Raw genomic sequence first — 23,996 nt, forward strand, 5'->3', positions numbered from 1 at the left:
GGCAGTTTTTTTTTTTTTTGTTTGGATACAAAAAATTGGAAAGTTTAGTTAATTCTGAAAAAAGAATAGCCTTTTTTGTAACAAAAGCCCAAAGGAAATCCAATTGAATAGAGCTGGCCCAACCCAAAGCAAGGTATGTTTTGGACCAAAAAACATGCCCAATATTTCATTAACTGAGGCCATGGTCAGCCCGTGGAAGGATCCAATCCAAGAACACTATAGACTCGGCATTGATTAAAACAAAAAAAACAAGAAGAACATCGGCCAGATGTACAATTCATCGAGCACAAAAAATTGACAATTCTCAAAAACATGTCATCATGAGCTTTCCAGGGTCCAAACACAGACCCGAATAACATAAAGCCACTGACCCTACCACCATTCTTGTTGGCAAGAAGATGCTTCGCAAGTAGCCTTGCCCCATTGGTCCCCCTCAACCACCACCCGTTTCATGCTGCTCCATCATCATCATCATGTTCCCCTCATTACTATTATTCACCGGTAAAACATGCCATGTCCTAATACCAACACATCTGTCAGCTTCTTGCCAGTAAGGGTCCCAACAAGGGGGAAAAGGGCAGTAAAGGGCCCAAATATATCTTAAAAGTTCATCACTCTACTATCAAAAATTTATCGATCCATTTATGTATAAATAAACTTTTAGTTATGCATGTCCCTCACTTTTTTTTTTTCTTTCGTGGGGGCCTCACTGCCCTTTTTCCTTGTATTCACTCCTGTCCATCAGATCCGACCTCTCCAACATGCTCATTTCATAATTTCTTTAACCAATAATGGGACTCTCTCTCTCTCTCTCTCTCTCTCACACACACACACAAACACATGTACATGCCAGTTGTGCATCGTTCTCTTTCCTTACGAATGCAAGTAGGGACAACATGAGAGGCTGCTTGTTAAGTCCACATGTCTTGTGACCCCATGATGTCGTTAACCACCTCCCCAATATATATCAAATCCTGCTGCCATCAAGTTCTTTTAAATGATCGTACATGCTCTGAATCTTAAATCAAAAGGGCTTGAAATATTATTGATCAACAAAAGTTAGTTTAATTGTGAATGACTTGAACTGTAACCTATAAAATCATGGAATCAAATGCTACTTTCAATATGAGGATCTTGTTAATATGGAATGTGTAAATACCACTACAAACATTATTCGAATTCAAAAACATATCCTGATCCTGGTGAGTCCCAACCAACTCTTCTAAACTTTTGATTACAAAAAAAAAAACAAATTAAATTGAAATATTACTTAGCTAACAATCAGATTCCCACAGATCGCTTATCTTGACCTTCATAAAATCACACCATGATCATTTGTACTATTTATATCCATGGTCAGATATGGTCACATATATAAAGAGTTTAAATTTTAAAATTAATATGCTGAAGATACATGTAATATGAAAATCATATTAAATGTCTATTTATTTTATGGTCCATACTCCATAGAATAAAGAGCACGTGCTGCATGGAGGCCAAATATATGAGGTGGGAAATTTTTGTCTTGTGCTTCGTACGAATATTGGTCACTGGCTAGCAAGTTTTGCCATCAATCTGTATTATTGTTAAAGCGATGCTTTGTTGCCTCTGCAGTTCTCACGCACCAATCTACCATTCCAATCCCTAGCTAACTTATTTAGGGCTAATATTTTCTCCTACTGTTTTTAATAATTAATTAACATTAAAGTTACATTGGGTCTATCAATTACATCTGTCCACTCATTTCAAGAAGAGGTTTTATAATTTATAATTAATTAAAACTATTAAAGTAGAAGCAACCGTACGTGATCCTAATCTCTCACGTTAAAAATGAATTCCATAATATTTACTTCATCTCAAATTGTAAGACACTTTAGGGTAGATTCAGCGTTCCAAAATATAAACATTTTAATAAAAATAAAGTTTTATTAATGATAGTCTTTATTATTATCCTTTTCATATATTCTCTCTCTTTAATATTCTTTTATCAATGAAGTATTAAATGAAAGATACTTTTAAAAGTTTATATTTTTTTCTTAAAAAATAAGGTTGTAAAGTATATTTAATGAGCTTTATTAGTATATGAGATTTTGTCTAAAAGCATTTTATAATTTGAGATAGAGGGAGCATGTTATATTTAGTGGTATAAAACCAACTTTTATTAACACTAACGAATATGCATATATATAGGGAGTTTTGGAGATTAGATCAGAACTCAGAAGTATGCTATTATGATTTGATTTCTTTCCATCATTATTGATCAAGCCCTCCGTTTTCTCTTCTCATTTTATAGAGTAAAAATGGTGTGATGGAGATATGAGAATGGAGAGAGGTGCATGTGAGGGAAGCAATGTGGTGGGGCTCCTGTATGTTAAGGGAGGTCCTAGGTACGGTGCTCCAATTATATCGGACCTACACATTAGTTTTTGTCGCCAACCAAAACTGTTAACCACATTATGGTTCAACTGCATTCACTGCTTTTGGGTCCATCGAAAGCAAACCCAGAGCCAGTCGTTTCCATTGTCACAGCTTGCTTCGTGGCTATAAACCCTTCCCTCAAGGTCCAACCTTCTTCCTGTTGTTATCATTATGGCCTCTCTCTCTCTCTCTCTCTCTCTCTCTCTCTCTCTCACAATTCTCCCCTTGGAGTATAAATTTAATGCAAACTCTACTGCGCTTCCTTCATTATTCATTCATCTAACTTTCAACTCCTGGTCAATATATATTAATATATCTAGTTTAGTTTCAAGTTTCCTTTACCATATGTATATCTACAAGTTGAGGGGCATTCATCACTTTAATCTCAAGCTTGGGTTGACTTAATGGTAGGGAACAGCAGGTGAGACTTGAGACTCGAGAAATATACATTATTGGGATCGTCCCTCCGTGTCCGCTAGCTGCCAATATCATTTCAAATTACTAGTTTATACTAGTTTCAATAGTGCTTATAGATGGATAAAAATAACTCATCATGTAATACACTACAAAAAAAAAAACCTTTCAAATCACTATGAAAAGGTTGTCACTAAAAGTCTGACCAGTAATAGTTTTTTATGACCGACAACCATAATTTTGATATAATTTTTTTAAATTTTAAAATTATTTTTTAAAATACTTTTGGTGGTAACATTTTTGTGTGGCAATATTTAAAAGTCACTGTTCAAAATCTACTTTTAGTATAATTTTTAAAATTTTTAAATTATTGTTTAAAAATATTTTTGGTAGTAATAAAATGTTGCCACTTTGGTGATAACATTTAAAAGTAGTAGCCAAAGATCTATTTTTAGTATAATTTTTAAATTATTTTTTAAAATACTTTATTGCTGCTAAAAATTATTTTTGGTGATAACATTCAAAAATCATTACCAAAAGTCCGCTTTAGATATAATTTTTAAATTATTATTTAAAATAATTTTGGCAGCAACAAAATGTCACTACTAAAAATTCATTTTTAGTGGCAACTTTTACAAATTGTTGTCAAAAGTGAGCCTTTGTCGCCAACTTTTACCAATTGTTGTCAAAAATTAAGTTTTGAAAAGTACACTTTTAGTGATAAGGAATTTTTTTTTAGTGATATGTGCTGAAAAAAGATAAATTGCTTGAGGAGGGTTTGCTCCTTTGGGGAAGAGCAATTGATCTCCCCTTCTATGCCCCGCCCCCCCCCCCTTTCTCTCAAAAAAAAGAAGAAGAAGGAATAGCCCTTATCATTTCAAATTTACTTGCTTCCTTGATTTTTTTTTTCTTAATACATCTATCATCTTTGTGTGCGTAGTTAGTCTACAAGAACAACTCATCTATGCATGTGCTTCAATCAATCCAAACCAAAATGATGGGATTCACTTTTATTCTTCTTTTGCAAGACCTTCTACATATCCTTCATAAAAGGCCTTCTGCATATTGCTTAGAGGAGGATGGTAAATATTAAGATTGTAGAATGTGCGTTCTTTATTTACGTTGGATAAAATTGTGATCTTCTCTATATTGGTTTCTTAATGAAATCGATATAAAAAGTCAACATTCTACATTGGTATGTTTAATAAAATTTGAATTTTTTTTTCATACAAATTAAAACAAATACAGTTCCACAGATTTATCTATGCAGTGAATTATTATGGCATGACAACATATCTCTATGAAAAAACACCCAAAATCATGTGAGAATATTGTTTCTCACAAAATTTCTCACTTCAAAAGGTTCGTTAGTAAAACAGTCGAAGGAAAAAAACATTCACACAGATGAAATTGTGATAACCATTTCTCACACCATTATTTACAAGAAGTTCTCACAGCCATTGAAATAGAGAGTTCTCATGAAATGATTTTGAGAAAGGTTCTTTCCATTGAAATCTAAGACAATTTCTTGCACCTAAATGGCTTTAGAATTTCTATATTGTAAGAATTTCCTACGACTATGCTCTATGAGAAATTCTCACATACAACAAATCTAAAAGATTTCTTTCAAAATCTTTTTGAGAGAAGTTCATTAATCTCTCATAATAGTGTATCGTGAGAAACACTATGAAACTAATGCCACATCACTAGCCACATATGTATAAGCTAATGCCATATCACCTACCACCTTGCACTGCATCAGCCGCCACATGTACATCAATTAATCCCACGTTATAGGACACCTTATGCCATATCAGGCACCACATGTGGTGCATCTAACTCATGCCACATCACATGCCACCTAGCACCATGTCATCCATCATGTGTGGATCAGCTCATACCACGTCACCTACCATGTCGCCACCTCATGCAATATGTCACCTGCCACCTTGCACTACATCACGTCCTCATGTCTTATCATGACTTGAACCTTAACTTTCTACTTTTCAAACTTTATGCCCTTCTTCTTTGTCAATTGAATTAAAATATACCTGTAATCATTATATGAAATATATATATATATATATATATATTAACTTCACACACATATATTAAATAATATAATATTAGAAAGATATACATATATTATATTTTTATCAATTATTAACATAATAAAATAATTTATATGACTATTCATATTATATTTTTAATAAACTATTTTTTCACCAATAAATATTATTTTTGGTACAAAAATGAACTTAAGATGAAACAAATTTTAAATATTAAATAATTTCTTATAAATATTTTAACCAATTTTAAAATTTTATTTTTATTTTTAGAATAAAAGAATTAAATAAATAATTTATTTATAAATATGTATCATATTAGTTTATGTTAGTGACAAAAACAAAGTTTATGTTAACCATCTTTTACTTTTATTTCCCCAAAATGGTTCAAAATGGTTAAAATGTTCATCTTCTCCCAAAATGATTAAATTTTTTCCTTCCTTTCTTAAAAATAATTTTATCTACATTTTTATATTATCTTAAAAATTATTTTAATAAAAAATAATTTTATCATATAAATTTTGTTAATATTCATTTTAAAAAAATTTAATTTTTAATAAATACTAATAGCTTACAATACAAAATAATTACAAGGATATCATATGTAATTAATCTAGATAACCTCTAATCATTATCTGCCTCAAAATAATAACCCCAAAGAAATCTGAACCAAGCCTAAATACCTGAATTATTCTTTGTTATTATTAGTCAATATAAAATTAAAATTAGATAAAATTCAAAATCTTAATTTTTTTAAGATATAAATTGAAATTGACTAATAAAATAAAATATTCATATTACAAGTGTGCGACGTTGATATAATTGTTAACTGAAGTAAGACAAATATTGGTTGTAAATGTATGGCAGGTACGACACTTCAGATATTATAATGATAGTTCCATGACTCATGAAGCAAAGAATATATGGTTTGGGAGATCCACGCATGTCAGAGTAAAATCAATGAAATTCTGGGGGATCAATGCAAGTGGGAACTCTAAAAAGAGATCATATGATTATCAAGCCGGGTAGGTATGAGCATGATAACCCAAAGGAAGACGCAAAATTAAATTTGCTTCATAAAGTTGAACCCTAAGATGATTCTATCTCACTGGTCTCTTTAATCTCAAGTTGGTGTGTTCCATTGCCCTTGATCTTTTGAACTTCTCTTCGTCACATTGTGGACTTATATGTTCTCCAGAACTAGCCGCGTGGATGAAACAATCCATCCTGCCATAAATAATATTAATATTAATATTTATAATAATAACCCTCTCTAATCCATTGCATGCATACGTCTTCACATAAACTTTCCTTCTTTCCTCTGCGCAAGAGTGAAGAAATACAAACACATGTATACATCATTACTTCCAAGTATAATATTCATTAATTATCTTGTCAAAGGTATTCTTGTCTATTAGCGTCTACCAAAACCATGATCAACCTCTTTACCCTCAATCGTAATAAAAATAATGACTTGTACCGTAAGATTCAATGCTTTCCGAACAAATTCTTATAAGAAATTTAATTTTTTGCGATATTAAATTTGTGCACGTCGAGACAATCATGTATATCCTCATATAAAGAAATGTGTCAAACTTACTTTCTTACGATATTATATAATAAGCATTAAAAGAGAAACAGAGATTAATTTATAAAACCTAACACATGCGTATTTGATCATATATAGAAAATGCTAAGGCTACCAATAGGAGTTTGGCGAGTTGAGTCTAGAAAAAATAGCAAGTAAGCTAATCTCCCACAAGGTGTACTGTCAAGATTTGAATTTCTAATACAATCAATGCACTCATATTTAACGTCTGATTGTATGTCGAATGTAATTGCTTCTAATAAAATAATATATCTATGTAAACAAAAGCCCAAAAAAAAAAACAAACATTGCTAGACCTAAAGCTAATATTCTGGGTAGGAGCTGGGGTCAACAATTCAAGTATGAAAAATTGCACAGTCAGTATCCCTGCAGCCAGGAATTTGGAGCTGGGTCGGCCTGAATAGGCTTGAATCCAATTAAGTCGACTATTTAAAAAGCTTAAATAGTCAATCTCGATTTAAATTTTTTCTAGCTTTGGGTGGCCCACAGACTCAAATTTTTTTAAATTATTTTTAATTAATTTTTTACTTTAAAATTAAATATTTTATTTTATAAAAATTATAAAATATATTTTTTAAATACTTAGATGATGTATAGACTCCAAAAAATTAAAAAAAAACTATGTGGGTCTTAAAATCAAAAAAATTAATATTAAAATATATTTTAAATATTATTTTGAGATATCTTATAAATTAAAAATAATATAAATATGACAATATATAAATATTTTTATTTTTTAAAATATCTATAGTAATGCACCCAAATATATGGTATTTTTGTATAAAATGACCTAAAATTTAAGTAATTAACTAATATTTATTATATTTTATATAATTTTTTAAAATATTATTTTTTATTCGGGTATTTGAATTAAGCTCCAACTTAATTGGGTCTAGTCAGAATTTTTTTGAGCCTATTCAAACTAGCTCAAATACACCCAAACATTAAAAAAAAATATTATTTTGTTAAACACAACTCTAAATTTTTTCGAGCTTAGCTCGAATTACTTACCCGAGGTATGCTGGAAACAATAAGATGTTCGAGCCAACGTTCTCATCCAAATCCAAGTTGTCAACTCAAGCAAGCAAGAGGGGTTGACATTTAATGAGAAAGATATCAAATCTTAAAAGCTTACGTCGAAGTCTGGAGTAATGGGCTTGCTCCTGTGTCGTTTAAATAAGCCACGGAAAATGTAGGTTTAACTCACTTTCTCCACAAAGACAATCTTGGTCTTTACGCTTATAAATCCTACAGTGTGATGCAATATAAATATTTATTTATTTATTTATTTATTACCGTCAGGTACCAGAGTTGGCTTATTTAGTTAGTGTGGTGTGGAAGAGTTGAAAATATATTGCATGTTGAAGCAAAGACACTCGGTTTAGTTTCGTTATTTCAACACCTTAATCAGAATTTAATGTCAGACGACTTCAACCTTTGACCATATTGTTCATTTAGATAGACTTCCTCTATTAACATACTGCTTTTCTTCAGAAGTAGAGGTGATAATTGAATTCGTATACTTGAATTCATACTTATATATTATAAATAGTATTATGATTGAAAGTCAGAATGGTCATTAAATCATTAAGATATTGATTCAAGAGTTAATAATTAAAACTATAATCATAATGCTAGACTGATCATGAATAAAATATTTCATTAATGCATTGGTTCAATAGTTTACAAATTCAACTAATTGGGTTCAATGGTTTTGAATCTTATGGTTACAATAAATGAATGTTTTATTTTTTAAAAAAATTAATCATTTGATTCTTGTAGTTTTAACTCAATTATAATTTAACCCTTGAATTTTAACTCATTATAACTCTATTCTTATAATTTTTATTTAGTTGTAACTCAATCCTAAACTTTGCCTGATGCAATATAGTCTCTATGGTTTTAACCACTTAATAATTAATTCGTGCAATTTAAAAAATTAAATTATAATAATTAAAAATATTTTAAATTTTTAATATTTATAAAAATATTAAGGGTTTAGTAATTTAAAATATTAAAAATAAATTTTTAACATAATTTAAATTTTTATAATTTTATATGTTAAGATATAGGGATTAATATTTAAGTGGTTAAAGCCATGAGGATTAAGTTGCAAGAGTAAAAGTTTAGGAATTGAGTTATAATTAAATCTAAATTTCAAATACTAAGTTATAACAAATTAGAGATTGAATTACAATTTAATTAAAACTATAATAACCAAATAATTAATTTTTGCTTTATTTTTTATAAGTATACTAATATATATATATATATATATATATATTTAAATTTCAACTTAAGAATAGTAATTTAAATTAAAAATATAAGGAAAAAATTTATTCGATTAGTATATTTAAGTTAAATAAAAAAGTGAGACAATGTAAGTAACTCTTTCCTAAGAGTAAGTAGTAAGTACTCCATCCAACTATAATACGGAAAGACAAAAATATAAACTTTTAAAAATTTTTATCATTTAATAAATTAAAAAGATAAGGGATAGAAATTAATTATAAAAAAATAAAAGATAATATTAAAATTATGTATTTAATAAAATCTTAATCTATCTAAAGCATTTATATTTTAGAATGGAGAAACTCTTTTAAAAGTGTCCTATAATTTGAGACAAAAGAAGCATCAGACATCTTCTGAAAAAAAATTTAGTTTAAAATATAAAGTATTGAATAGTATTTAAAATTATTATTTTTAACTATACCCCTATTTCATTTGTTTTTTTTAAATGATATATTGAATTTTTAACTCTTATTATTATTATGAATGTTATACAGAGTCTTTAATGAAAATATAAATTGAAAGATGTAAAAAAATAAAGAAATTAATATTTCAATTAATATTTTTTAAAATCGTAAATTAATTATCAATACATTGTATTTTGGTCTACGTGGATTAATTATACATGGTGTTATGAAAGATCAATTCACTTTGACGTCCTTCTTCGATTTTTATGCAGTATTAACTTCATAAAACTCTCGTAATCACATACGCAAGCTATTTATACTATATAATATGTGCTGTTCTCAAGTTCATTATATTCCCAAAGAAAAATTACAACGACTTTATTCCTAATCATAATATTTTTCATACGTCAATTAACTGTGTCCAAACCGACAATCTGACGTCATGGTTCCTGTGCCTCATCAAATGCAACAATTTTCTCCATCAAATAAGCCGTTTACTCCATCGATCAAGACCAACCGTACGTATTATCGAGTGACGGACATTGTATTTAGCCACCTTAATCTTTGGTCTTAATTGTAATTTCTCTCCTAATTGGTAAGTATAACAATTTTTTTGGCTAATAGTGGATGTATATATGAATTATTAGGTACTGGTTAATTACGATTCAAAATATAATAATAATTTAGAATCAAAGTTACAGTTTGGCAGAAATATGATGGTGCTTGGTGCATGAACATACTTTAAAAAAAAAAAATACATCACAGTTTCTTTTATGATAAAAAAACGGAGTGCGTGCGTGTATACTTTCTCCATTCTGGCATATTTTATATTCTATCGGTTTAAAAATATAAAATATTTTTTAAAGAGTTGGATGTTAAAAAATATGAGACATTTTTAGTCTTTCAAGATGTAATCATTGTCTTTTTTTTATTGTCTTTTTTTTAAAAGTATCCCATTAATAATAACTTTATATTTATTACAGAGTGTTTAATAGGGGTAAATATAAAAAGATAGAGTTAATTAAAAAGTAGGTAACTACTTTATTGAGGAGTGAGATTCAGTTAAAAATACCTTATATTTTTAAACGGAGGAATATAAATCAAGGAAAACATTACATCTTATTAATTTTATCTTTAAATTTAATAAATTTTTTCTAGTACTTAACAAGGGCATAAAGGTAAAGATGAATATAGAAAATAGTAAATTTTTTATAAATATAATCAAAATTAATCTTTTCTCTCTACTCTATAAATAAAAGGATAAAGATACATTTTTACCTTTGAAATATTTTTTGAGGAACATTCAATACCTTAAAATATTTGTTGGAGCATCTTTGCTCCTAAAGTACTTGGATCAAAACATCATCTATGCTATTAAATCCCCAAAAATGTCTATTAAATCAAAGTTCAATCCAAGTTAGCTTTTTTTTATAAGACATTTTTGGAAATTTAATAAAAGAGTAGAGGATACACCCTTTAATTACTTTATATGCAAAAAAGCTCCAACAAAAATTTTAAAGTATTGAATTTTTTTAAAAAAAATACTTCAAGGATAAAAATATATATTTATCTTTGTTAAATAGAACGATACGAGCATATAGGACTACTTCTCTCAATTTTTTTATAAATTTCCCCCAACATTATGAAAAATAAAAAAAATTTAAAACTCATTAATTTTATCTAAAATTTTTAAAACTCATTAATTTATTCTTACTATATACACATAATTTAATAACATAATTTTTCTAACAAATATTTAATAAAAATAAAAGAAAAAAATTATGATGAAAATTAATGATATGACACGTAATTAAATATGACAATAAAATACAATAAAATATTTCTCTCTTTATATTATAAAAAGGATCTCCATGGGAAGGACGGAGCATAAGTATTTATCATTATTGATGACTTTCCTTCCATACCTGTTTTTTTGATTGTTCAGGACGCATATATTGTACTCTCTCTCTCTCTCTCAAATTAAAAAAAATTTAAAAAAATTAATATTTTAAAATATAAGACAATTTAATAAAAATAAAATTTACTCCTTTTAAAAATATAAAGCATTTTTGACTAAATTTTATCTTCCAATAAAGCAGTTACTTATTTTTAAATTAATTTTATTATTTATATTTACCCCTACTAAACATCCTACAATAAATATAAAGTTATTTATCAATAGGAATACTTTAAAAAAAATAATAATTACACCTCAAAAAATTAAAAATATCTTACATTTTTAAAATGAAGGGAGTATTAATTATGTTTTTCTAATATTAATTTTTACATATATTCCTTCTTTTAAATATTATTTTATAAATAAAAAATTAAATAAAAGATATTTTTAAAATTTTATATTTTATTTTTTAAAAATAAAATTATAAAGTATATTTAATAAATTTTATATATTTATATATGATTTTATTATTTTATAAATTGGGATAAGATAATATTAAATTAAATGTCTGCAACCACCTCGGTTCTTTGAATGGAAATTGATACTTCACCGCGACTAAATCTAACTTGGGAGAAACGGAAGAGAAAAAGATGGAAATAAAAATTGTTTTATTTGATTAAAATCACATTAATGGGTTACCCTATGGCGGCGGAACGTGTCATCGAAAGGAGCCACTTACTTTGATTCTCAAGGTAACACTGCCACCTTTTCGGCAGCTTCTGGTCTCCGAGGGATCAGGTCACAATCATTTCCAAGTTCTTTCATTTAACTTTACTCGGTCTCATCTTATTTATAAATTATTTTTAATATTTTTATTAAAATAAAAAAATAAATTTTATTAATTTTATTTTAAAATTTAACAAATTTTTAACTATATCTCTATTAAATACCTACTTTAAAAATAAAATACTTTAATATTTAATGATCTCTCTAACATTGTATAAGGGTAAGAGAGCAAATATAGATATGATAATTATTGAAATACTCAGTAAATAGAATTAAAATAAATCTTCCCTTTATGTTTTGTAAATAGAATCAAATAATGACCAAATTTTCTACCATAGGCTGGCAATATTAACTTTTTTTAAGTTAATAAAAAGTTATGTTAATGAGTCCAATTTTTTTTAAAAAATGGACGTGTATGTTATAAAATTTTATTTGAGAGATGTAAAAAAAATAAAATACTTAATTAAAATTTCTAGCCACGATTCTCCATTTTTCTAAAATTGAAATTATTAAAATTAAAATCCCTCCTCCTAATCAATTTTTTGGATACAGATAAATCACAAAAATTAATTGAAGTTAAGTTATGAGTAAATATTCATCTGATAATTTTATGAAAGTAATAGTTTATAGAATGTGGGAAATAAAATTGTAGATGTGATTGCAGAAAAATAATTATAGTAAAAAAATTATATACTTTTATTCTCTCTGCATATTTGTGATTAGAAAATAGAAATAAATAATAACTTATTTTGTTATAAAATTTGTTATCTCATGTATAGTCAAATATAGATAACAAATTGTTTCAATGTATGAATTGTTATATTCATGTAAATTAAAATTTTAAAACATATATCTTGTTTTTTCTTTTAAACTGTATGAACATTTTATTTTGTTTTTGTATTGGCTACCATACATGATAAGAATATATATAACAATTGGAGAATAAAAATTAATTCTGTTAGGAGAAATGTCCATATTTAATACTCAATCATATTTCGAATATGATTACTTTCAATAGAAAGATACTTATAAGCAATAATAAATATAGATAATAATTTATTTTATTCTTACACAAATTATGTGAATATATGATATCATGTTCATATGAAAAATATAAACAATTTTTTATCTGTGATCCCCACATATATTAAAATTTAAACAACATATTAAAAATGTAAATAACACAATATAAATATTTTCGATATGGTTATCTAACTAATTTAAATTTGAGTATTATTCAGTACAATTTAAGGTAGCTTTTTCAAAAATATTTTTTTATTATATTCACATAATTTTTTTGTTATAAAAATTTTCACCTTATCAAAAATTTATTTTATTTTATAACTTTTTATTTGTGCATATTAAAAATATAAACAACTATTTTATAAACAAAATTTTTAATCACTTGTACTTGTTATTAAAATTAAAAATTAAATTAGAATGTAAATAAATAAAAAAAATTAAATACTATCATTCAATATAGATGATAACTCATTTTACTTGATAATTTGTTACATAATGTATTTAAAAAGAGATGACAAAAATTTGGTTCCTTAAGTTTGTTCTAATAACAATTTGGTCCTTCAAATTTATTATTTGAAGTAGAGGTAACATATTGTTAAAATTTGCTAATGTATATAAAGAATATTGAATTGGCAGCCAAGTAAATTAACAATAAAATCAAATTTACTTGGCAGCAAATTTCTTTTTATTTAACCATATGTAGTATGTTAAGTTATTAGCATACTTTATATGTCACATTAATTTAAGGGTCAGTTTGTGTTTAAAAACTTCAAAGATCAAAGTGACAATTTAAGAAAATGTAAGGAATTGAATTAATAAAAATTAAATTTTAGAAACTAAATCAATAACTAAACAAATTTAAAAGTCCATTACCCATTTAAAAATAAACAATGTACTTTATTCTAAAATTCGTTGCCCCATGGATATTAAAGATACCAGCACCAACTTATTATAGTCTAAATTTTATTGTACTGGGTGACAAATTAAAAATACATCTTATTGGGTAAAAATAAGCAATTTATATTATAAAAACTTTTTAAATTTTTTTTTAATTTATTACCTTGTGCGGGTAGACCTAAATTTTAGTGGATGTAGACCTCAATTTTTATAATTTATATTTTTGTTACATGTTTAACATTTACCATTTACAACCACATTTACAGCAAAAAAATAGATGGATTAAAATATAATTTTAAATCATGATTGATTATATTTATCTATAGCATTAAATGCTGAAAACTTCAATCTTTTAAAATAAAATTTAACTTTTTTATAAAAATAGTTGGATGCTTGTGAAATTATAGTAATTTATCTTGAATTTGAGATTCATTGAATTGTCTAAATCTACTCATTGAACGAGTTTATAAATTATATAAATGCTTGAAAATTATTAATATACATCTTATATGTTTGTAAAGTTTGTCATAGTTATTGTTAACCTACAGTTGGATGAACAATAACTATATATTTTTTTAATTTAATCCTTGTAAATGCTTATAGATATGAGACTCATAATAAAAATAACATGTACAAGATCTATTTTTTTAAAATGTCAGAGACTTATCATTTTTACTTGTATTTTGTATATATATGTATAAAATAACTAATTGTATATAACATACAAATTTAAATAATAAATTATAAAATAGAATATTTTATTGTTTAAATCAATCAAAATATTCTCATTCCTTTTTACATGCAAGTAAATTTTGATCCATTCACATAGTTTTAAAAAAATTAATCAATCCTAATAATTATATCTAAATTTGTTAGGATTGAGATATACTTGTGATTAATATTTTATTTTTCCCTCATTTAATGACACTTTCATTTAATGAGGAGCAATCAAGGAAAGAAATCATAAATACTTTTTTTAAAATTATTGTTTTGCTTATAAAAATAACAACAAACCATATAAAAACTTTACTTATGCATAAAAATGGTGGAAATATATAGTAAAATTTATCAATAAATTATGATAGAATTATAATGAATTTGTGAGATAAATTGAATTTGGATTTAATAACTGAAACAAATCATATCACTTAATAAGTGTCACGATAACAATCATTTAATTTAATTTAATTGTTGTAAGATATTTTGTTATACAATATTAAATAAACAACCAAAACTTAAATTTTTAAAAAAGACAATGAATATGAAAATTTTTTCAATTGTGAGAGTTCTTTTACAATTTTTTAAGGAAATGTATCTTGATAAGAGTTATTCGTAATTATGTTAGCCATATCATCATAATTTAATGGTGTCAGTTTCTCTTCAAAGATTAAGGACGGCTTTGATATTTTCATGAAACATAAAGGATTGGGTTGAGAAAAAATAAAAGCAAAGGACTAAATTGATAACTCATGCAATCATAAAGAACTTAAATTTACTTTTTCCAAAAAATAATAATAAAAATTTAGAGAGATTCTTTATTAAATTTTGGAGACAATATTTTTTGATGGACAAAAGTTTAGGTTAACTGGATCTCAGTGACTCACTAGAACCAAGACATATTTTTAAATTTGAAAAGTTCTTATAAATTGTACATTAATAAAATCTTCACGTTGATAGCAAAATCTGGCTCCATAATATCATGGTCTATGAACCAAATTTTTACCAACTTTATCAATGGCTCAAATTTAATATAGGGGTTTTGTGTAATTTACCGAATATATTCCGCAATATTAAAGGGTATTTGTGAGTATTATATAAAACGGAAATAGCCATCTTCCCTTGGATATTTTATTGATGTAAAATTTTTAATATTTTTATGATATATAATAATATAGACATTAATAAAAAAAATATATTAGATCACGAAAGCTCTGCGATGCTTATATATATATATATATATATAATATGAAAAATAGTATAGAATTCCAGTACTTTCAGCTTTTCAACTTCAAACTCAGCTTAAAAATAAAGATATCTCAACGTCAAGTGGTGTTCAACAGATAAAATTTACTTTAGGTTCAAATTATAGAGTATATTAATAATATTTTTGTATCTAAATTAGATATATAATTATGCTTTTAGAGAAAGAGTAGTGACACAAAAAATTAAAAAACTACATATATGCTAATCAAGGCCTAATTGCCTTTTCTTTTTATATATACTTAACATCTCTGATCTTCCTCTATAATTTCATTATCTACTGTTAATTCCACATGTAACATATCCCTAACTATGTGGCAATATCTTGACAGCACAATAATATACCAAACATTTTTCCTAGCAATAATATATATGCCAGTAAGCATGAAAATAATTCACACATATATATAATGTAAAAGTTAACATCTTAGAGTAATGAAGATAAATAAATAAATAATGTTGATTTTTTTGACTTGCAAATATTTTCCAATTTTCTAATACTAAAATTCTGAAGCATCCATGGAAAAACGGATGGCATGGCATGACCCGTACATAAACGCTTGCTTACTGAAGTTATTTAGATTATATTTATGCGTACCACAATTGACTTTGACTCATTCATATTAAGAAGAAATCTCATGTGTTTTTGGATTCCCCCAAGAACATATGAACAGGCAGGCTTCTGCCACATATCTGTGAAACCTATGGGAATTTACAGAAGGTAGCTATCTATGTTGGAGTTTCTGGAATTTCAGCTAAAAGCTCTGGACACGGCACGTAAAAACAAAGAGTAGTTGCTTGATGATAAATATCCCCCCATCCTCAATTATAAGATAATTTAAAATAACTTTATGCGTCGTAATAAAATATAATAATAATACTTTATGAATTTATTTGTTTAAAGTAAAATTATGCTTTCAAAAATTTTCTTACATATTTAATTATCACATTATAATATCATTTTAATCTTTTCTTTACTTAAAGGATAATATTTAAAAATTCTTAATAATAAAATTTTAATTTTTAGAATTGTCTTATATTTTGAGATAAAAAATTCCTCCAACCTTTATCTTGTAATTTAAGATGGTGAGGGTATATCCCAAGAGAAAAACACATAAATAAAATGTATTATATGACCTTGTCCTTATATGTGTAAATCAAGATTATATGTATTGGCTTAAACTTAAAAACATTCATGCATCCAAATGCCATAATGTTTTTTTCAACTGCCAAAAAAATGGTTTGTCAACCCACTTTTATATTGCCTCTCAAAAGTCTAATGGAAAAACATACCCATTACTCCCTCCAATTTCATTTATAAATTATTTTTAACAAGTTTAACTGAAAGTAAAAAAAAATCCCAAAATTTATTGTGACTATCTAAAATTTAATAAGTTTTAAACTTTCTTCTCATTAGATATATGTATTTCAATAACATAATTTATTTTATTAATTAATTAAGAGTAAAATAATTGTATAAACATTTATAATATGATTTATAAAGATAACAAAAAATAATTTTTTCTTTATTTTATAAATAAAATTGGAAAGAGTAAATTTTTTAAATACTTGACGCTCTCAAGCTCCGATATTTGTATTTGTCTTTGATTTTACCATCAAACTTAATTAGTAGCAATAAATTTTCTATTTAATTCGGAACATGTGGGGCACGTAGGGTCTCAGAAATTCATTAGCTCAGTGCAAATGAGATCGCCAATTATGCAGCCAACCACATGTGCATGGTAGATGACATCCTGTCTTTAGTTACCTCTTTTGTTCCACTAATTATTTTTTAATTGATCCAAATTAAGACCAGAGCAGAGCCAAGATCCTGGTTCAAGGAGGCAATGGTGAAGCTAGATCCTTGAGACAAGGGATTTTTTTTTTTTTTGTCTTTTCCAAATACACTTTCTCTTTCCTTCTTTCTCTTTTTTTGCTTCTTAATTCAACATTATAAATGTAACAAGCCAGCAAAAAACATTTAATGAATTTACTCAAGTCTTGAATCTTCAATTTTCATTGTCTTTTTTCTAATCAGTCCTAACTAGTATTTAGAACGAGGATGGCACAAGTTTAGTTTAGTCAAATTAATTTTTTTATTTTATAAAGAATTAATAAATATATTAGTATTTAGATATTATAGTGAAATTATAGACTAATAATATTCACTGGGTTTGAGTTAAAAAAAATTAAATTTTAGATCTATGTTAAAAAGTAAGATTAAAATGTGTTTAAATTTTAAAATATTAAATAAAGGGTGCAAAATATAAGGAGAGTGTGCAAATTACAAAATATGAAAACTCATACCCTACATGTGTCATTTTTTCCAAGTTGAGGGGGCATCAAGTACAAGTTGCTCCGCCCTTGATTAAGACTGCATAAAATTTATCGGTTTTAATTACGTATAGTCCATATGGATTATCCAATGAAAACATGTGTGTGTTTTAATTTTTTTTAAACACTGTAGATATAATTGGTCATACATTGCTGAGTCATAGACTCATGGTCGTAATAGGAACTTCATTTTTTTTTTACCAAAAAAATAACTTCAATTTTTTTGTCAACTTATTCAATGTGTATTTATTATCATTGATAATGATCTACAGGGCCATTAAACTCATGGTTGAAAAAACGCAGCTGTCGTGCAATAAAACTATCGACTATAGTCAAAAGATCTGTTTTATTATGATAATAAATTGATAATTAATTATTCAAATAATTTTTTATAAAGTTTCAACCGGTGTAATTAATCTAGTTGAATGTTATCATACATGTTCCCTACCCGTGCTTTTTGTAAGCTAATAGTACCCTTTTACTCTGATTCTTAATATAAGGTAGTTTTTTTTTTTTAAATCATTGATTTTTTTTGTTACTTAAAATCCTTTTATCTAAAAAGAGAGGAAAATATATTAATTTAATGACGTTTATTGAATAGGCAATTTTTTTAAGAAAATAAATTCAAAAAATCTTCAATGAGATTAGTCAATTTTAACTAATTTTCTCAACAACTCTTATAAAAACGATATGAGGGAGTTCTTTAAAATAAATAAATAAATATCAGCCTCCATAGTCTACACTGACGAGTCTGCGTATAGTATTAGATATATTTTGGTATTAGTTTGACTGAAATAACTTTCAAAAATGTTGAAATTTTTTAACCTGGAGAGGCCGTAACTAAGTATTTTGTTCAGATTCAAAGTGACGCATGCATACGACTAAGGCCACAAAAATAAAAAAAAACACGAGGAAAAAAAAAATCAGAGTAGAAAGGGAGGGGGAGGGGTCGAGAATGAAATACGAAGATGCGTACATACCCAGAAGCACTTGGTTTGGGTGGGCTTTTACTTTATTGTCCATCAAAACAAAACGAAAAACAGAGCACTTGGAGGACAAGTACGCATGCAGAAGAAAGACAGATGGAAGAACGTTTGTTGAGTTTCGTGCACGAGTCTCTGCTTTGTTATTATAATCGCAATCACAATGACGAAATAATAATCTTATAACAAAAGCATAACAATAAAAATGTAAAATTACATCAAATTAAAATATATTTTTTAAAATTTCACCTATTTTTTAATATTTGAATACTGTTTTATAATTTAAAAAATTCATTAAAATATAAAATAACAAGGGCATGATGCTGAAAAAAAGAATTTTGTGTAAGAATATATTATTTCCAAGTTGTAATGATATATGGTTATTTTTGCAGATTTTAGATGTTACAAGACTATCTATTATTTCAACTTATAAATACTAAAATTTTTATAATTTACAGTTTTTTTAGTATAGATTTTATAATTTGTATTGATATTGACTTTAATATTTTTATTTTTTATTTATGTTTATTACTAAAATTATTATTTTACACAATTATATGATTTTTAAAAAACTAAAATAACTTAATGATATTTACTAAAATCAATGATTTTACGTTAGCAATTAATGTTAATTTAAGTATAGTTATTATCAATAGCCATCATTTACGGTTAAACTTCAATATATATTATATATAGTGATTGTTTTGGTCTTGTCAATATAATGATTTTATGATTATACTTTTGGAGAAGATTATATTTTTTATGAAAATTTAATAAAAAGCCAAGTTTATGGATATTCATCAAAATGTTAACAGAAATGAACATATAATTTTTTGGGAAAAAACATATGAAATGTAAGTATATGAAATCTTAAAAGTGATTAGCATGATATGTATTGATTCCTCAAGATTTGCGCACACGTAAGAAATAATAGCAGCCAGAGTGGGCTCTGCAGAACCAATAGTTTTGGGGAGGTGGGTTGAAAAAAACATTAATAGTCAATCAAAAAAAAAATAATGAAAAAAAAAATGGTTGCTTCGTCATTTAAAAGGGCAACGTGGGCGTTGGGATCTTTAGGTGCTCTTGTTCCATTTCTGGCACAGAGCTCTCTCTCTCTCTCTCTCTCTCTCTGTGCGAGCTGAAACCCATTGGAGATGGGAAGAGCTCCTTGCTGCGCAAAAGTGGGGCTGCACAGAGGGCCATGGACTCCTAAAGAAGATGCATTGCTTACCAAGTACATCCAAGCTCATGGCGAAGGCCAATGGAGATCCTTACCAAAACGAGCTGGTATTCCTCACTCTCTTCTTCTCCTTCACTCCTATTCCACCTACCAATCCCTGATTCATCTTTGCTCTCTCTTCTTCCTCTGAATTGCTCTTCCTTCGTCACTCGTGAATTACGATATGCAGGGCTTTTGAGGTGTGGGAAAAGTTGCAGGCTGAGATGGATGAACTATCTCAGACCAGACATAAAGAGAGGCAACATAACGCCCGAAGAAGACGATCTCATCATTCGAATGCACTCGCTTCTCGGAAATCGATGGTCTCTCATCGCAGGAAGATTGCCCGGCAGAACAGATAACGAAATCAAGAACCACTGGAACACCCATCTCAGCAAGAGGCTTCGCAACCAAGGAACCGACCCCATCACTCACAAGAAGCTCTCGTCCCTTCCAGCTTCCCCAGATCGTAATCACGCTTCCAGGAAGAAACTGCCCAGGAAGAAGAAGAAAGGCAAGGCGCGTGAGAATGGAGCGCAGGCAGAGAAAGATGAGTTGGAGAAGAAGACGATAGTGTATCTGCCCAAGCCCATCAGGATCTCGGCCTGCTTGTCTTCTTCGATTCCCCGGAGCGATAGTAACCAGAACTTGAACTCGTTTGATTCCAACTCGGCCAGCGGATCTACCAGCCAAGAGAAGAAAGGGAACGCCTGGGGAGAGAATAATAACAACAATAACTATAGTGATTATAATTATAATTATACTTATTGTGGTGACGAAGAAGATCAGGGGTTTGTGGGGTTGCTCGAGGAAGAGCATGAGCTGGTCAACGGGTCTGACATGGAGGGGCAGTCGGAGTTTCCAACGTCGGCGGAGCAGCACGGGACGCTCGAGAAGCTGTACGAGGAATACTTCCAGCTCTTGAATAACCAAGAAAGCCAAGAGGAACTAGAGTCTTTTGCTGAATCCTTGCTGGTTTGATCCATATTAAGATGCAAATAATCAGGTTAATATCTCAGAATAAAATATGGACTAGCTAGCTAGCTTACGTGTTAATATGGAACTTACAGTTTCCCTCCTCTCCCTCCAATTCTCTCCTCCCTTTCTTTTTATTTTTTGGGGACATTTTGGAAAATTAAAGTAAATAAGAAATAATAATGTCATGTGAAATCTGAAAATTAAAGGAAATGCTTCGCGTGCTCACCTGCTTGTCCATTCTCCCGTTTTTTTCTCGGCAATGCGGCGCTGTACCGCTTGTTAGATTTGAGTTTGAGAATTCTGTGGAAAACACAGTCAAGTTATTGTTTTTTTGTTTTAAAATCGGTGCATTTCTCTATGCATATAAATTAAATTAATCTATCTTTGTTGGCCAAGAAAAAATTTAAATTTAAGATTATTGAATTCTTAACAGTTGATGAGCTCTCATAAGTAAATTTTTTTTGTTTGTTCATGTAAATAATATTTAGGTAAATTCGTTTTTTAATCCGAAATAAGGCACCAAACTTTAGAATTGGGTGCTCGAAAACGGTGGGATATTGGGGCAAGTCCGCAAGTGTAGCACTCCAAAGTCACGTGTGTGTGCGGTTAAATTCGAACATATCAAGATTTACTATACTTCTTCCATTTCAATGCATATGTTTAGCTTATACACATATGAATTTTAAAAAACTTATTGAATATACTAGATTAAAATAAAATTTATTTATTTCAAAAAAATTTATTAATAGTTAACTACAAATATTTTCCAAGTATTTATACTCCACCTGTCATTATTCTTATTAGCGAAAAAGGGAAAATGGTGCAGAATGATTAATATATTACTCTCTCCGTCTCAAATTATAAAACACTTTTACGGAAGAATCAGCGTCCCAAAATATAAGACACTTTAATAAAAATAATATTTCATTAATAATACTTTTTGAATATTACTCTTTCTATTTATTTTCTCTTCAATATTCTTTCATTGATGGATTATTAAATGAAAGGTATTTTTAAAAATTTATATATTTTTAAAAAATAAGGTTGTAAAGTGTATTTAATGAGTTTTATTGATATGTGAGATTTTGTTTAAAAATATCTTATAATTTAAAACGGATGGAGTATATTGTTGAAATTATAAAGCAACAATTATTTTTAAACTAAAACAAAAACTTCATAAAAACTGTTATTTTGAAACAGATAAAATACTTAAACTGTGTGTGTGTGTGTGTGTGTGTGTGTGTGTAGGGAGAGGGAGAGGGAGAGGGAGAGGGATTGGTGGGCATCACTTTTCATTATGTACGCCTCATATAAACGAAGCTCATCACTTAATTATCTTTTTGACTTTTGTGCACTTGGGGTAAAGTATACTTTAAGAAATTCAAATCATATTTGACTCGTCCACAATTTTTGAAAAAAATTGAAGTTGTGCATTAAAATGAGATAGATTAATTTATTTCCAGTTATAATATACACAGCTTCGTGCTTTATATTTCAATTAATCAAAAACAACTTCTATTCTAATTTTCTTTATATCTTCATATTTGAATGAACTGTGATAAAGAACTCAAAAACTTTATTATTATCCATAAGATGCAGCGTTTCTAACATGTGTGATATTTATTGTTTTGTGATGAACAAATGCAAATGTTAAATTAAGTAACTTCTAACAATATTAATAACTTTTAAGTTTTTGTCTACTGAAAAAAATAACTTTTCTCCTCCACCCCTTTTTTCTTGGCATCTTTCTCCCTTCAACTTTTATGTACTTCACGAATCTATACTTTTTACATGCATGGAGATGGAAACGTTTATATTAGAAATTTAACATTGCACAAAAATAAATTTAAGATTACAGATATTCCTTGGCATATATTATAGGAGTCAATTCACTCTTTTATCTTTTTTTTATAACAAAAAATCACTCGCTTTTGTTTAAACAACTATTTTTTTATCTTTAATTTTGTCAAAGTTTTCAAGTCTTAAAAAATATTGTTTGCTTTTAAATATCTAGGAATTTAAAAATTACACTTATTTCATTTTTTTTGTCCGGAAGTTAGCATATTTTCATAAGAAGTTAGCGTATATATGTATAAACTTTTCATTCTTCACTTGTACAAGAAACCTATATAAATAGCGTCATCAATTATTTGCTAAGTATTCCCTTCGTCTCAAATTATAAAATATTTTTAGATAAAATCTCACATATCAATGAACCTTATTAAATACACTAAACAATCTTATCTTTTCAAAAAAAATATAAACTTTCAAAAATACCCATCATTTAATATATTGAAAAGAGAAGGGATGTAAATTAATTATAGAAAGAGAAAGGGTAATATTAAAATTAGCGCATTTAATAAAACTTTAATCTACTTAAAGTGTCTTATATTAAGGATGAATTTTTTTAAAAAAAATTCTCTATAATTTAAGACGAAGGGAGTATTACATATTTAGCATGTATTGCGGTCGATACTTTATCATTAAAAATTATGTTTTATTGTGGAAAGATACAAGTTAATGATTGCATGCATGACCCTGTGAGCCCCTAAAAATTTATATGTTGGCAAATTTAAATTGATGACCACATTTAATATTAAAATTCATGATTTAAATTGTTGGAATTTTTGTTGTGACTAGAAATTAATTAATTTGCAGAAAAACAATAAAGTCTCACCAAAATATATAAATGACAA

The 23,996-nt window shown here is 27.5% G+C and overlaps 1 protein-coding gene across 1 annotated transcript; it reads left to right on the plus strand.

The window, feature by feature from the left end:
- The first annotated feature begins 20,194 nt into the window (after positions 1 to 20,194).
- Positions 20,195 to 21,525, plus strand: LOC129287747 (transcription repressor MYB6-like). The gene is made up of 2 exons (XM_054923974.1): positions 20,195 to 20,390; positions 20,513 to 21,525. The coding sequence occupies exons 1-2, from the start codon at positions 20,258 to 20,260 to the stop codon at positions 21,301 to 21,303; spliced, it is 924 nt and encodes a 307-aa protein (XP_054779949.1). The 5' UTR covers positions 20,195 to 20,257; the 3' UTR covers positions 21,304 to 21,525.
- The last annotated feature ends 2,471 nt before the right edge of the window (positions 21,526 to 23,996 follow it).

This window comes from Prosopis cineraria, unplaced genomic scaffold (genome assembly GCF_029017545.1).
Source record: "Prosopis cineraria cultivar Desert tree isolate PC_DT_omini unplaced genomic scaffold, ASM2901754v1 PC12, whole genome shotgun sequence".
Taxonomy (NCBI): domain Eukaryota; kingdom Viridiplantae; phylum Streptophyta; class Magnoliopsida; order Fabales; family Fabaceae; genus Prosopis; species Prosopis cineraria.